The 14,306-nt window shown below is 43.8% G+C and overlaps 2 protein-coding genes across 4 annotated transcripts in view; one reads left to right on the top strand and one right to left on the bottom strand.

Moving 5' to 3' along the window:
- The window catches only part of abcb6b (ATP binding cassette subfamily B member 6 (LAN blood group) b), a 38,656-nt gene extending 32,950 nt beyond the window's left edge, over positions 1-5,706 (top strand). For 2 of the 3 annotated variants that reach the window (XM_066641250.1, XM_066641252.1), the window contains exons 16-18: positions 681-775; positions 3,753-3,821; positions 5,040-5,706. In XM_066641250.1, the coding sequence (XP_066497347.1) occupies positions 681-775; positions 3,753-3,821; positions 5,040-5,178 (303 nt within the window). In that variant the 3' untranslated portion in view covers positions 5,179-5,706. The remainder of the gene's footprint in view (positions 1-680; positions 776-3,752; positions 3,822-5,039) is intronic. The other variant, XM_066641251.1, reaches the window with a different exon arrangement.
- A 237-nt stretch (positions 5,707-5,943) lies between these two features.
- On the bottom strand, positions 5,944-14,067 carry si:ch211-67e16.11 (uncharacterized). The gene is made up of 7 exons (XM_066641253.1): positions 13,471-14,067; positions 10,529-10,750; positions 10,032-10,202; positions 9,774-9,905; positions 9,501-9,670; positions 7,769-8,005; positions 5,944-7,436 (listed from the first exon to the last, which is right to left on the bottom strand). Exons 1-7 carry the CDS (start codon positions 13,892-13,894, stop codon positions 7,242-7,244), a joined length of 1,551 nt encoding a protein of 516 aa, XP_066497350.1. The 5' UTR covers positions 13,895-14,067; the 3' UTR covers positions 5,944-7,241.
- Positions 14,068-14,306: the final 239 nt, after the last annotated feature.

The following is a 14,306-nucleotide window of genomic DNA, read 5'->3' as shown; positions in this document are numbered from 1 at the left end:
AGCATCAACTCTTTGAACAAAATGCTTTTATAAATGTCTTTGAGAATATTAAGAACCAATCATTTATGAATTGTACTGTATATAAATGATATAGAGCAGAAGGGAAAAGACAAGTTACCAAGCGTGGTGTCATAATGTACAGGGTGGGCCATTTATATGGATACACCTTAATAAAATGGGAATGGTTGCTGATATTAACTTCCTGTTTGTGGCACATTAGTATATGGGAGGGGGAAAACTTTTCAAGATGGGTGGTGACCATGGCGGCCATTTTGAAGTCGGCCATTTTGGATCCAACTTTTATTTTTCAATGGGAAGATAGTCATGTGACATGTCAAATTATTGGGAATTTCACAAGAAAAACAAGGGTGTGCTTGGTTTTAACGTAACTTTATTATTTCATGAGTTATTTACAAGTTTCTGACCACTTATAAAAGTGCTGTCCATTGTGTTGGATTGTCAATGCCACCCTCTTCTCCCACTCTTCACACACTGATAGCAACACTGCAGGAGAAATGCTAGCACAGGCTTAAAGGGGGCTGCATTGACGATCACCAATCATTCCCATTTTATTAAGGTGTATCCATATGAATGGCCCACCCTGTACAAAACCCAGTGATTATCTGGAAAAGCTCCTTAACCTGAAGATGTGCTTTTCATGTTCTATCTCCTGCTTGTAGGCCACGTCTGCGCTGGACACTCAGACAGAGCGCAATATCCAGGCCTCTCTCACTAAGGTGTGTGCCAGCAGGACGTGTATAGTAGTGGCACACAGGTAAGAATGCATTCATTTAGCTGTGACTACACAGCTGATATTCTAATGCTCTTAGTTTGCCTCACACTTGTAGCATATTCAAGTACAAACAGGTTCCTCAGCCAAAAGAGAATGACCACAAGTTTATAAAACAGCACGATTGTGAACAACACAAAGTAGTCGAGAGAGAACCTAGCGCATTATGGGAGGCATAATGTCATTCACTATTTTCTCTCTCAGTATCATTGAAGAGGTAAGCTACAATATCCTCATGGTCACACATGCTCACAGTCATATAGCTGCTCAACGTTAAGGTGCAGTGTTTTTAAACGTACACAAGGCTGGCTGTGACCCCAGAAACCCAAGCTCTTGGATCTCCTGTCAGTCTCTAGGGCCCAGCACATGAAAGTGATAGAAATCCTTCCATTAACTTCTTTAAATCCACAGCTTTATCCCTCAGATAAGATCATATATTGATAGCGACTTCAGTGTGACCATATGGAGAAGATCTCAGTCACTAATTAAATTGATCTGTTTGCCCTTAAACCCTGTGCCCTCAAAATGACACAGTCTAGAGGATTTGAAGATAGATAAATAAAAGGTGTATAGGACATAAAATCTCCAGAGCCCAGTCAGGAACCATCTGTAGAAGGGATATTAAATCTGGGCATGACACAATATACTTATTAATATGTTTATTTCTAACATCTACTTTGTTCTGAATTAAACTATCGTGGCTCATAAAAGGAGGTTTATTTGGAGACCTGAGATCCCCTGCATTTATAGCACTATGAAGAACTTGGAGAACCCCTCGTTTATTTCATTTTCAGTCAAAGTAGCCAAGTTCATGTTACACATTTTCACACTATTTATGAGGGGGTGGGATATAAAGATGACTGACATTCACAAAGAAGGCAGAGTCCCAGGAGAATAAATAGAACATAAACTACCAAAAGTGTACAGGTATTTTAACTGTGAGCAGACCTGTCAGAATCCAGGCCTCAACATATTTTTTGGATTGTTAGAAGCCATAAATGCTATAGAAAATATCTTAAATAATTTCAAATATAAAAAAAAAACAAGGTGGACATACAGAAGGCTGAACACTTCATTTTATCCTTTATTCCAAAAAACTTGAGCACAAGGTTTGTCTTAAAGTTTTGCAGTTCTGTGCATATGATAATAATACTTAGGAAATTCATTTAATTTAAAGGTTAATTAGATATTTGAATATTAGAAACCACTTCCTCTCTTCTCAGTCTTCCTATTCTGTGTCTGTATGTTCATCACATTCTTTCACTCTCTCAACTGCACATTTTTTCACTTGCTGTCTGTCGTTTCTTTTCTCTCTTCTTTCTCTACTATCTTTTCAATCGTCTTCTTCAGTCCTTTTTCATCTTCACAGTATTCTTCCGTCTCCCTCTCTTTCTCTCTTGCTCTCTCATTTCTTCTTCCCCTCAGAAAATTGTAAACACATCATGATCAGAGTCAGCATGCTTTGATCCTGTCCAGCCTCTGAGACTGCGGTGCCACTTTGATCTGTTTTTTTTTTGGGGGGGGGTGGGGGTGGTGGTTGTGGGGGGTAGCGATCAATAAAGAAGTCTCAGCACTTTTTGTTTGAAGATGAAGGGCGACTATGTGAGAAGATGACCTGCAGGAGGGTGGGGCGCGAATTAAAAGGGGTGCGGCGGTGTGTGCGGGTCTGTACGCGCGAGCGTGAGCGTGAGCGTCATGGCCAGCAGTGTTTAGCAAAGTGTTGATCTGAACACTGCATGAGATCATTTGTTTCTCTTTGTTTGCGACTGTGCAGTGCAACAGAGTTTGTGTTATTTCCATGAGAATAGCTGGCCCTTAATTTATGCATAAATGATCTATTTCCTGTGTACAAAGTTCATCTAAGTTCACTACACTCTTAATTCTACTGCATTATACTTATTAAAAACCATAAGGAAGTACACATTTTTGTGCATTTTATTTATTAATTTTCAAATGTTTCTAATCATATGCAATTATTTCTTGTCACTGAGTGGCTCTTTGATCAGCGTTATTTTTTCAATCTGTGCAATTTCCGCAATTATTCTGAGTCACCTACATTTTCATTGATCATTCATAATTCAGCCTTTTTAACAGCTGTATACATTTTTGAATGAATGAGAATCGTATAATAACAATCATACGCATGTACAGTACCATGTGCTTCTCATTTATTTAATTTCCAGTCAAAGCTGCACCATATTGTTATGAAAACTGCACAAAAGCTTTAACAACAAAATATTTTATATAAATGCCCCAATTACCCAAAATATTAAGAAGATCTTTGTTCTTGCGCTCGTTGTCCATTTTTACCTGCTCCTACTGACCTAGGGCACTTTGTACTTTTACAGTTACAGCCTATAGTCCATTTGTGGCTCTGCCACCTTTCACCCAGTTCTTCAATGGTCAGAATCCATACAGGTCCACCACAAACAGATGGGTGGTGTGCTGTGACAATGACGTGGCCACTAAAAACGTGCACAGTAATGATGTATCTGATAGACTCATATCAGCCCAACACACACTAACACCACCACCTCGCCAGTGTCACTGCAATGCTGAGAATTATACACCACCCAAAAATATCTGCTCTGTGGTTTTCCTGTGGGGGTCCTGACCATTGAAATATAAGGTTAAAGGGGGCCAACAGACAAGCTACGGTCTGTTGAATGTCGGCAGTGTGTATAAAAATATTAATATTTTTTAGCACTCAAGAAAATTTGGAGTGTAGGTTTGTGTTTTATCTATTTAGAATTTTTTTACAGTTTCTTATGCCTTGAATGGCTGTTAGGAGTCATGTTCTCACTCTGTACCGTAGTATGTTTTCAACTCCTCTCAATAAATTGCACGTATTTAAATAATAGTTTCGATTTTAAATTAAATCTGACTTTTTTTTTTTACTTTATTGAAAGGTAATGTCTGTATAATCTACAGGTTTTTGACTCCATAGCCACTCTGTTTGCAGGTTATCCACCATAATTTCATCAGATCTGATCCTGGTGGTGCATGAAGGACAGATTGTGGAGCGTGGAAGGTTGGTGAATTCCTATTGTTCCAGACTGTACTTTAGTTAAAGATGCAATAGCCTTATCAGTCTGAGAGGAGAAACGTGAGAATGCCTCTTTTCTAGCTTGACTGAAATTCCTGCGGCTTTGTGGAAAGTGAACCATGGCGGACGTGTTGGGGCAGCCAGGGATAGGGACTGTGTGTGTGTGTTTGTGTGTGGTGGGATAAACTAAGAAGACCATTAGTTTGGAAGGTGTATGCGTTGCCCCCCCAGGGCCCCAGTGCAGGCAGGGTGTGGACTGCTTGGACACTGAGAGACCATATCCTGTCTCTGAAAAGATGAGCACAGCCCTGAGGTAAAGCCTCCTGATCAAGTGATAACACCAAGGACACCCCACACACACACACTCCTTTACTAATTGCCTTTTTTTCCACTGACTCTGACCAGCCAGCTTTAGTGTAGCCACTAACGCACAGTCCTGTTCCATTCTGCCCTTTGATATATGAGTTGTCCACCCCTAAAACACACACTTATAAACCTGCATGCACTTTCCCACAGGCAATTGGGATGTAACCCCACACCCTTGCACCTCCAACCCTGACTGATACTGTGATGTAAACACAACACACAGGCTTTTAAAGCCACAAAAACTGCACACCAGATTGCCCGCACATTCATACATTGACTCATTCACTGACCGTTTAAACGCACATACACACAAGACGAGGCAAGGGAGGTGAAGGGTTAATGCTTTTAGGAAAGAGGAGTTAATTGAAACACCTTGTCCAGCCCCTAGGCTTGAACAGGTCGCTGTTCATTAAAAGATGCTATGAGGAGTCGGAAGAAACTGAGTGCTTTACTTATTCATACCAGGAATCCTAGGACCTTTTCAAGGTTGAGCATGTTCTAAAATGGTGGAAACCTTGGCAGATCCTTTTCCAGGTCCATTTTCCATAACTCCTGGGGTGATGTTCCACTGTGAGTAGGCCTTTTTCACATCTCCAGCTCCCATACCATGTCTGCTCCAGTACTAACACTGCCCTTCAGATACATTTCAGCCTCAGCAGATTTGACCCTTACACAACGCTCCTAATTGACTCTGAGTATGAACAACTGTCAAACAGCACCACGCCACTTAGAGTGCCCCTTTCGCCCCTCGGTAATCTCTTCAAAAAAATCAGCAAAAAGCATCCCTTTGCAATTTAGACCCCTGTGAAGCTGAGCACGTGTGTGTTGATGTTGCAGACACGAGGAGCTGCTGGCTCTGCAGGGGCAGTACTCAGCTATGTGGCAAAAGCAGCAGCAGCAGCAGCAGCATGAAGAGGACCCAGAACCCAATGCTTCATCAGACACCCAACCTCAGCAGCAGCACAGTGGAGAATAACTTTGATTATACTCCAGGTAACATGGAAGGACCTAAAGAACTAAAGGTGTCATTCGTTTTGGTGCCCTTTTTTTTATTGTTTTAATATCCTGATGTAGGTTTTCCAATGAAAATCATACTGTTTGACCAACCTTCTGCTGATTGAACATTCAACCAAAAACAAGTACTGTTTACACTTTATTTTCTGTTATACTTTCTTATATCCTTCAAGAAAACTGTGAATTCTCAGGGAATGCTTCCAGTATCTCAGTGAAATGTGGAATTGCCTTTGAAATAATGGTGAAATGTTAATAACCATTTAATGTATGTCTGTTTACAACATGATTTATTTTTGAGAAAACGCCAAATGGTGCTAGAGCATTAAACATTCAGTATCATCGTTTTTCCATTTGTGTTTACGGCACAGGTACTGCTCTTATTGTGCTTGCATTTGAGAAAATAATGTACTCTTCTCCCTGAAAAGCGTTCTGATAATCCAACGGAATAAATACAAGCCTAGCTATGTACAAAAGTTAATTTATTTGGAGTATTTACATCAGTTTCACACACTATGGTTTAACAAACAACAGCAATGAGGACACGTATGACCCCCTTTACTCAACATTACCATGACATCATTTGTTTAGCTGAACATGACAGATATTTACAGGATGGAACACATGTCTGGACTATACAAAAACAGTATTTGTGGAGTCGATTGACTTTGGAGCTTATATATACGGTCTGTTAAACTAGGTTTAGCTAAAAGCACTGAGATCATGATTTAATGAGAGTTTGTACAAGCAAAAAGGGAAGGAAGGCATACGATGGTCAGCGAGGACTGACCTCTCTCACTGCATCTGTGCTTTATATAGCACACCAATAAGCTTCATCTGGAGTCGAAAGTCTGAACATGGTTAGGGCGGAGGTTCTGTGATGTAGAAGATGTTTCTGGTTGCTTGTTTGAACCTGCACTGGCCTTGATTAATTTTTGAAAGTTCGTACTTAAATCCCAGCAGAGACCAGCGAGACAGCTCCATGTCGTCCTGTAGTTTCCGTTCTCTCGTCTACAGGCTGGCGCTGACGTGAGTGAGGGGTTTGAGGGCATGCTGCTCGCAGAGTGGTTAGCGGGAGCCTGTAAGTGAAGGAGAAAGCTCTAAAGTGGCCTTGCACGGGGGCAGCGTTGGGGACTGGCCGCCGGAGGAACTGTTCTCATGACTAAATTATGGCAGAGCTGCCGCTCCTTCAGGCCGTCTGAGAGGAAAATGGAGATTTGTCCTGAAATGTTAAAGTGGGCGTGAGGTGTGTGGCAGAGTGGCGTTGTCACCATTGTTCATGTCCAGCCATGGCCTGGGCGCTGGAGAGAGGAGCTGCCCGCCTGCTGAACCCCCACAGTGGGGGGAGAAAAAAGCCAGCTGGGCCTGCTGCAGAGCAGAAAGCAAAAGAGCTTGAGTTCAGAGCAAGGACATCATACACTTTCCCCTACTCCTCGTCTATTCCTGCTGCCTCCCATCTTCTCTCACTCCGTGTCCAGGCTGGTGGATTCTGTTCGTCCATCTCTGGTAAGGGGATCCATGAAATGCTATGGATACTCCAGATCTGATAATTACTGACTGCTCAAAGGATGTGTTCTGGTGATAGTAATCTTCTACAGGGAACCCATTTTCTTGCTAATTTTAGTGCACCATCTATATGTGCTGGAAAGAAAATGGGCCCCAAGCTTTGCACAGACCACATTTATTTATTCATTTCGATCATTTTAACTGTTAAATATATTAAAATGTGTCCTCCAAGAGGATGTGTATTCATTTTCACTTAGAAAATCAACAAATCATGGAACCTGGCCAAGTGCTTTTTTTTGCATGTAACTACGTAGCATGGCATTCCATTTCTATTCTCCCTCCACCGCCTTGTAAAGCAACTGTCCTAAAGAATCTGGGCTTCTAAATGAAGATGAGGAGCCAGACTGAAGAATTTGGATGAGCAGAAGCCATGTTTCTGGATTGTGTATTTTGAGTCTGAGATTGTGGTGACTGAGTGCTGGATGAGAGGGGAGAGTGCACTGGAAGCAGCAGCTGAGTCTCTTAGTTCCTCTGGCTGTCGTCAGGTTTGCGGCGGCCTTGGTGCCATAAAGCTGTGGGCAGGTTCTGGCAGCCCATGTACTCCTTCCTCATTTCGGCCTCGGTGAGAGGAGGCGTAGAGTTACAGGGAGCTCCTGCCAGAGTTACGTTCAGTAAGCTTGCAGCATCATAATCTCCCACACGAGGCATTGTAGCGCTCTGAAATGACAGAAAAACACTATGAGAAATAGGAGTCGTTTATGAGTCACAGATATTTGGAGACTACATTTGTACAAAAATTGACATGGTTTATTGTGTACAGTGTGCCACAGTCCGAAAGCTGATGCTAACTGGTGAAATATACGGTTCTCTTATTTATTTTAAAAGAAGCAGTGTCAAAGAACCCCTAAAGACTTTTAACTGATTGAAAAGTGCCAGTCTGAAGAAGGTTTCTGTTCCAAATCTTGTTTTTGTTTTCCCTTGAAACAAGTCAACATGCAGTTAGCAACATAATTTAATAAATTACAGCCATATACAGGGTTTCTTCATACCTTGCTGAGGTGGTCAATGAGGCAGTTGGATGGACGCAGAGGGGCCCAGAATTGAGCTGTGTCCACCAAGGGCAGGCCATTGAGCAGCACCACGTTGAGATGTTTGAGAGAACTCTTCAGTCTCTTACTGAGAACAGAGGTGTAGCTTTGCTCCACAAAGAGCAGCACTCGAGTGGCCCTGCAGCCCGCCAGGTCTGCCAGCAGTTCCCCCACCGTGTAGCGCTCCTTCAGATCAGCCTACACACAAATGTTTAAAGGAGCAATCTGTCATTCTCCAATGATCTTTTGCACAGTATGAATTAGTCACTATACTGACACCCCGTGGTCTGCATGTATCAGGGATTTGAATATGGCCACCTTTGTGTGGGGGACCCACTCTATGGAGCGTTAACTGGCGATTTCTTTCTTCAAAGCAATTTTCATGGGAGATGCCTTTATAGAAAAATTATTATAACAAAAGAAGTCTAGGAAATTCGACAGCTTCTTAATCATTTAAAATAAATCACAGCATCTGACACCTTCTATGTAGTGACATAGAATAACCCTCTGGTGTGAGCCCAATGTGAAGATCGCTAGCCTTTTCTTAGCCTTGAGCTATTTTGGACTGAGAATTCCACTGTAAATCTGAACATTTCCGCCTATTAGAGGTTGTTATTATTATTGGTTTCAGGACAATGGCTTTTCAGCTTTGGTGGAAATGCCATTAGTGGAAGGAATCTTATGAAGGGCCCTCTAGGGCAAAAGAAGGTGCTTTTCTCAGGGGAGCAGACCGTCTGGTGGTCCTGAGCCTGTGTGGTCCTTGTCTATCAAGCCCCCCTTTTGTTACTCCCATCCCTGTCTAGGGATCAGGTTGTTGCCTTTGTCCCTTGAGAGTCTGTGCCTATTGTTACAGAAGGAAGGGCTTTACCACACAGTCTGGGCCCTTCCGTCTGCCCAGCTTGGAGCATATGGCCAGGATTACTGACCACCTTTAGCAGGAGAAGGTGGGATTTCACTGAGGTCAAACCAGTGTATTTTTTAAAAGGAAATTAAATTAAATGTGTCCAAGCTTTAGGGAATGAGTTTATTAACGGTGGATTAAAGAGGGAGGTTGTTTTATGAGTGAAGGATTGACAGATCTATTGTGATCCAGGATGAGAATGCCTGGATGTACTTTAATAAGCTTACAGTAAAACACAACACGGTTATTTGACTAATATTAGGTTACTGAAATGTGGATGGTAACAATGTAGGAGCACTGCAATGCTGTTTGATCACAAGCAGATAAGTCCCCAGACACCAAAGAGAAGTGATTATTTCAGTTCTTTTCTTTCTACTAATAAAGAGATGAGAGAGAACCAGAAGGAGGCATTTACTCCACTTGTGTGACCAAATGCCTTCCTTGTTGCCTCTTTCATTGGAGCAATAGACACTTTGAAGTGGTAGGCTGTGCTGATTTATAGAGGAGACACTCTGAATCCATTAAAAGGAAGATAAGCGATGAACATTCTTGAGGTCTGTCTATTGACCTCCTGCTGCAGAACGTTCACTGTAGCGCCCAGCAGTAATTACTCCACAGGACCTTCAATAGTTGCTAGAATAAAAGCTCTAAAAAGAACGGCTATCGTTTGGTACATTGTGTTTTTAAGAGTGGAAGTCTGGGGACTGCGGATTTACCAATCCCAGTGAATTCAACTGAGTACGCAGTAGGCAGGTGTGTTTGGGTCACGTTATGAAGGCCCTACAAACTTACGATGCCGTTGTTGTTGCGATCCCACAGCAGCATGGTTCCATCATTGCGAGTTGGGCTGTTCAGGTAGAGGACCAGAGAGTCTGCACAGTGCTGTTTGCGGCAGATGTAGGAGATATGATTCCTGATCGTCTCCTTCTCTGTGGCAGGGTACATCCCTTCTGCTTCCTTAGCTATAAGAGCAGACGATACAGTACAAGTAGGAAGTATTGGATGTCCTGTTTACCTAATACATCAAGGGCATGTCTTGTCACTCACGTTGCCTTGTTTTCTTACCTGCTACCTGCCCATTTCCAGCAAAGAAGGTTTTGATGTGGTCTTTATGAAAGCCATTGTTCCTCAGCATCCTGTAGAAGAGCAGCAGGTTCTGCACATGGCGCTGGTATGTGATCTGCTCCTGCCAGCCCCCTGCACAGCAAACCGTAGAGAATACGAGGGTTGAATGAGACAAAGAAAGAATGAAGCCTTTGTAGTATCTGAAGTATCTGATCAGGTTCTCAACCCATAGAGTGTTTAATCAGGATGTCGTTTTACCCGAGAGCAGGACTGCATGGTCGCAGGTCTGGTAAAGACGGCAGGAAAGGTGTGTGGCTAGAGGCTGCTGGTGGCATCGACGTGTGTTCTTATTGAGCTCACAACTGGAGATGGGTACACTTGGCCTGGTTAGAGGTAAAGGCTGGGGGCACCGTGCAAACTCTGGATGATCTGTTATTGGGGTGGCATTAAAAAAAAACGTATTAAATAAGTTAGTCCGTATCCAGGAAACCGGTGCTATGTCATAATCTGACATCTCACGCTAAAATCGTTATGCGTCTTGTCATAAAGACTTAATGATGTGAAAAGGTTTCCACCTGTCTGAACTCAAACAGCTGATTTATTTGGTTTTCTAATGTCAGCCAGTCACACCACTGTGAAAAAGAACTCAACACGGACCAACTTTCCAAACAGAGATTAAGCCTGGGTCTTTCCGGTGAAGGAGTGTAATTTAAGGCCTGTTTGTGGAAACCTGTTTCTCTCAGTCACTGACTCACCCACGCAGCGTAAACGCTGGGTTCTGTTGCTGTCCCTCACTCCCACCACTAGGGGCAGGAAGTGGACCTCACAGAGACCACTGCTGCGCTCCACACGTCCTGCTCTGGACACCGCGCTCCTGCGGAACCGCGCTCGTCCCACCATGCGGTCACTGCGGCTCCGTCTTCGCTTCAGTTGGTTCTGACAGCGAGTTTTCAGAGCCAGGGACAGACATTCCTCTCCTGCAAAACAGCGCGGAGACAGCGGCCTATAATTAACCACCTCTATATTACAGTCATCTGTTCAATGTAATGAGCTGCAAAAATGGTAGTATTCCAGGACGTTTTCATTCATTTTATGTTACATGAATATGCCCGAAATTGCTGTGAAGTCACTGGGAAAGTAAATAACCAAGGTTTAACTTAACACACATGTCCCAAAGTTTATAAAGACCTCTTATTATTACTGAATTCAACCATTTAACTGTTGTGTACACGTACATCTAGAATAAAGCCTTGTATAAAGCAGAGAACGTCGCTTCGGTGAAGAGAGTCCACACATTTTTGGCTGTATCTTGGCTTTAAGCTCTAATCTGGGAGGCATTGAAAATCATAAAGGGTCGGCACCATAGGAGAAATTAACTGATACTTACCTATTAGTAATGCTTTCCTGGGTCGATCATTCCATGTTATGGTAGGGTTTAATGTGCCATAGCTTTTTAGGTGAGTGTCAAGCTTTTTAAAGTTTCAAGAACCTCCACGTAAAGTAAAGGTTGTGTACAAGTAAAATGCTTTTTCGTAGAATTGCACACTCAGACCAGGAGTCGTTCAGGACTCTTTATTTTTTTAAGAGCATAGTGCTTTCACCGTCTGCTGCCATTCACAGAGTCTACCATTTATCCTGTGCTTGCTTCTGGCCCATTACCAGACACACAGTAGTTTAGAGAAGATTGCAGGGCTACCGCAGCCAGGCAGCCTGTGTCTATTTCAGGTAACACAAACTGAGGGATCCTGGACCAGGCACCATAAGAGATGCACTAATCAGAAACCATTATAAATCTACTTAACGTAATTTCGGATAACGAGAAAAATGGCCCTTGCCACTATTAAACGTTTCCTTGGCTTGCCGAAGCAGCGTCAAAAGCATCGACGTCTCTCCACCGCTCTCCCTCACATTCTGTGGCCACTTATTACCCCTTCTTCCATTACAGTCGCACAAAGAGACCTGGGAGGATTTCAAATGTGGTCGAAACAAACTGCTGTCTCCCACACGCCCTCTCTCTCTCTCTCTCTCTCTCTCTCTCTCTCTCTCTCTCTCACTATGCCGTCAGCTTAGATGGTCAAGCTTGGGCAGATTCAAACCCAAAAACGTTTCCAGATCTGGGCTACGGTGAAGGAGATGCGAGCCAGATAATCTGCTTTTCCGCCCAGAGCTTATGCTTGAGCCTCTCTTGCCTTTTCTTGATCATTTCTGACATGCTTAGCAATTATTAGATTTCCCTGGGCTGCTGTTGTTTCCTGCTCTTGAGGATCTTTACTGAAAACAGTGCATTACTCAGGACTTAATGTAATAAATGGCTTGTGAGGTATAAGTCTGTGGAGTAAGGAACTGAAACAACAGCTGCCCTCGATGTACAGACCGTGTACATCTGCAAATCCGGGCACAAGTGTCCTCTCCGTGTCCTGGACTGGCAGCAGTGTCCAAACCCTAAACGGGGCTGTGCGTGCTCGGTGTCGTGTACTGAACCAGGTGCTTAGGACGGGATACACACCCTGGATGAATTATTGACATTTCTTCTTGTGATTGCATGACTCTTTTGGCTCAGTGATGTGTCTGCCCTCCACTCTCGCTGCAGGGGGCATGGCCTGAATGCTCCTGAGAGAACTCTTCTGGAGTAGAGTGTACTCTCTTTCTCACATGCTCCTTCACCTCCGCCTCGGTTTCACACACGCACAGACTTGCATTTCGCCTTCACATCACTCTGTTAGCGTTAGGGTGACCTCTGTTTGGCTGATAACCGCTCTGTAAAGAAGTAGCCTGTGTGCTGTCACCATTTAATAAAATACAAGGTTTTGGCTTTTTTTTTTTTAACGTGCTCTAGATATTTATAATATTTTTCATTACGTTTTGTCACACCATGGTAATGGGTCTCAGTGGCATAACCCACCACTAAGTACATTGTATACAATCTGTAACTGTATCCACAATGGAATTTGATGATAATATATGATAGGTGAAACATAAAGGAGGATCAGTGGGTCAAACTTTGTTTATTATTAATTTATCTGGTGTTTAAATTAAAAAAGATTTGCTTAAACCTTACTCTTCAAAGTGCATTCATGGTCAATTTATCATCCACTTCATTGTGAGATCAGTAGAAATGTAGTGTGTGGGACAGCTGCTACTTTAAAGGAGACCTCCACCAAAGTTTCCAAATTTCTACATTAGTGTGAGTACATTTGGTTTTGTTTTGTTTTTTTGAAATTCTAATATTGATCTGACGCTCGCGCTCAGGGAACGCCTGTCAAATCCAAATGTTTGGGTGCAGCTGGTAATTTTCTAAAAATAAAATAAATAAATACATAAAAACAGGTGCATATGCAAAAGATGTAAACACAAAAGCACTGCTTAAAAAATAAATACCAGAAATGGAACTATGTAAATTGTAGTCTCAGATAAAGCTTGTTGTGTGGGTGTATATTTATATATTTTAGCTTACATTTAAGAAATAGACCAGACTTGTTTATCCTGAGTGTGAAAGTTTTGTACAGGTTTTGTGTTAAACTCCATAAGGCTGTAGTGCTCTTACACGGTCAGTGTGTTCTCTGTCGTAACTTTCACTCAGGACAACAACAGAACACGCCGTTTCACCACAGGTAGCCTGCTACTGACCGTATTTACTGTTTACTCTTTCAGTTGTTGGAAGCTAAAGACGAGAGAGAACTGCGAGTGTCTCACTCACCCAGATAAACTCCGTCCATATGTCCGCAGCGCTTCTTGGTGACGTTGAAGTCGATGTAGAAGAGCACCACGGGGTGTCCGAAGCTCTGCTCGGGGCTCGGGTCCAGCACGAGCACGGCGTCGTGCGCGCTAGCCTCGGGGAAGAGCTCGTGCGAGTCCGGCAGGATGGCCAGCACCTTGTCGGCGCTCGCCTCGGTCGCGTAAACCACCACGGCGGGCGGGCGGAGGTGCGCGAGCCTGGAGCACTCGCCCTCGGGCAAACTGACCCGGCGGCACAGGCTCAGCTTCACGAACTGCAGTGCCGCCTTCACCCAGCGTTCGATCCTCGGGGCACGCGCCCGAGACCCACCGCCGTCGCCGCGCGCCCCGCACAGCAGCGCCAGCACCAGCACGCACACGCACACGGAGCGCACGCGCAGCCGCATGCTTCTCGCCGGACACTGCTCGGGAATGTGGTGCAGGGGGCGGTTGAGGTGCGTACTCAAGTCCGTTTTTGGAGTCTGCTGGGTGGACTTTATAAAGTCACCAGAGCTGCGGTGGTCGTCCTTTAGGCTGGACGCTCTTCATTAAACCGGGACATGAAAGAAGATGAGGGTCAGCAACATCCAGATGGAAAGAAGTGATCTCCTGCAAAACTGTAACTCCATCCCACAGGCGCTGAACAGAGGAAGGAGGGAGAGGGGGAGGAGGGTGAGAGAGAGAGAGAGAGAGAGAGAGAGGGAGAGGAGGGAAGGATAGAGAGAACCTATTTACCACTCATACGCCCAGCAGCTCCAAACCAGGTGAAAGGTAACACAACAGTGGGCTCTCTCCACTCAGAAACTGACCGTTTGCTAT

The sequence above is a fragment of the Hoplias malabaricus genome, chromosome 12 (assembly GCF_029633855.1).
Source record: "Hoplias malabaricus isolate fHopMal1 chromosome 12, fHopMal1.hap1, whole genome shotgun sequence".
Taxonomy (NCBI): Eukaryota; Metazoa; Chordata; class Actinopteri; order Characiformes; family Erythrinidae; genus Hoplias; species Hoplias malabaricus.
This window is presented reverse-complemented; position numbering and strand designations above follow the sequence as displayed.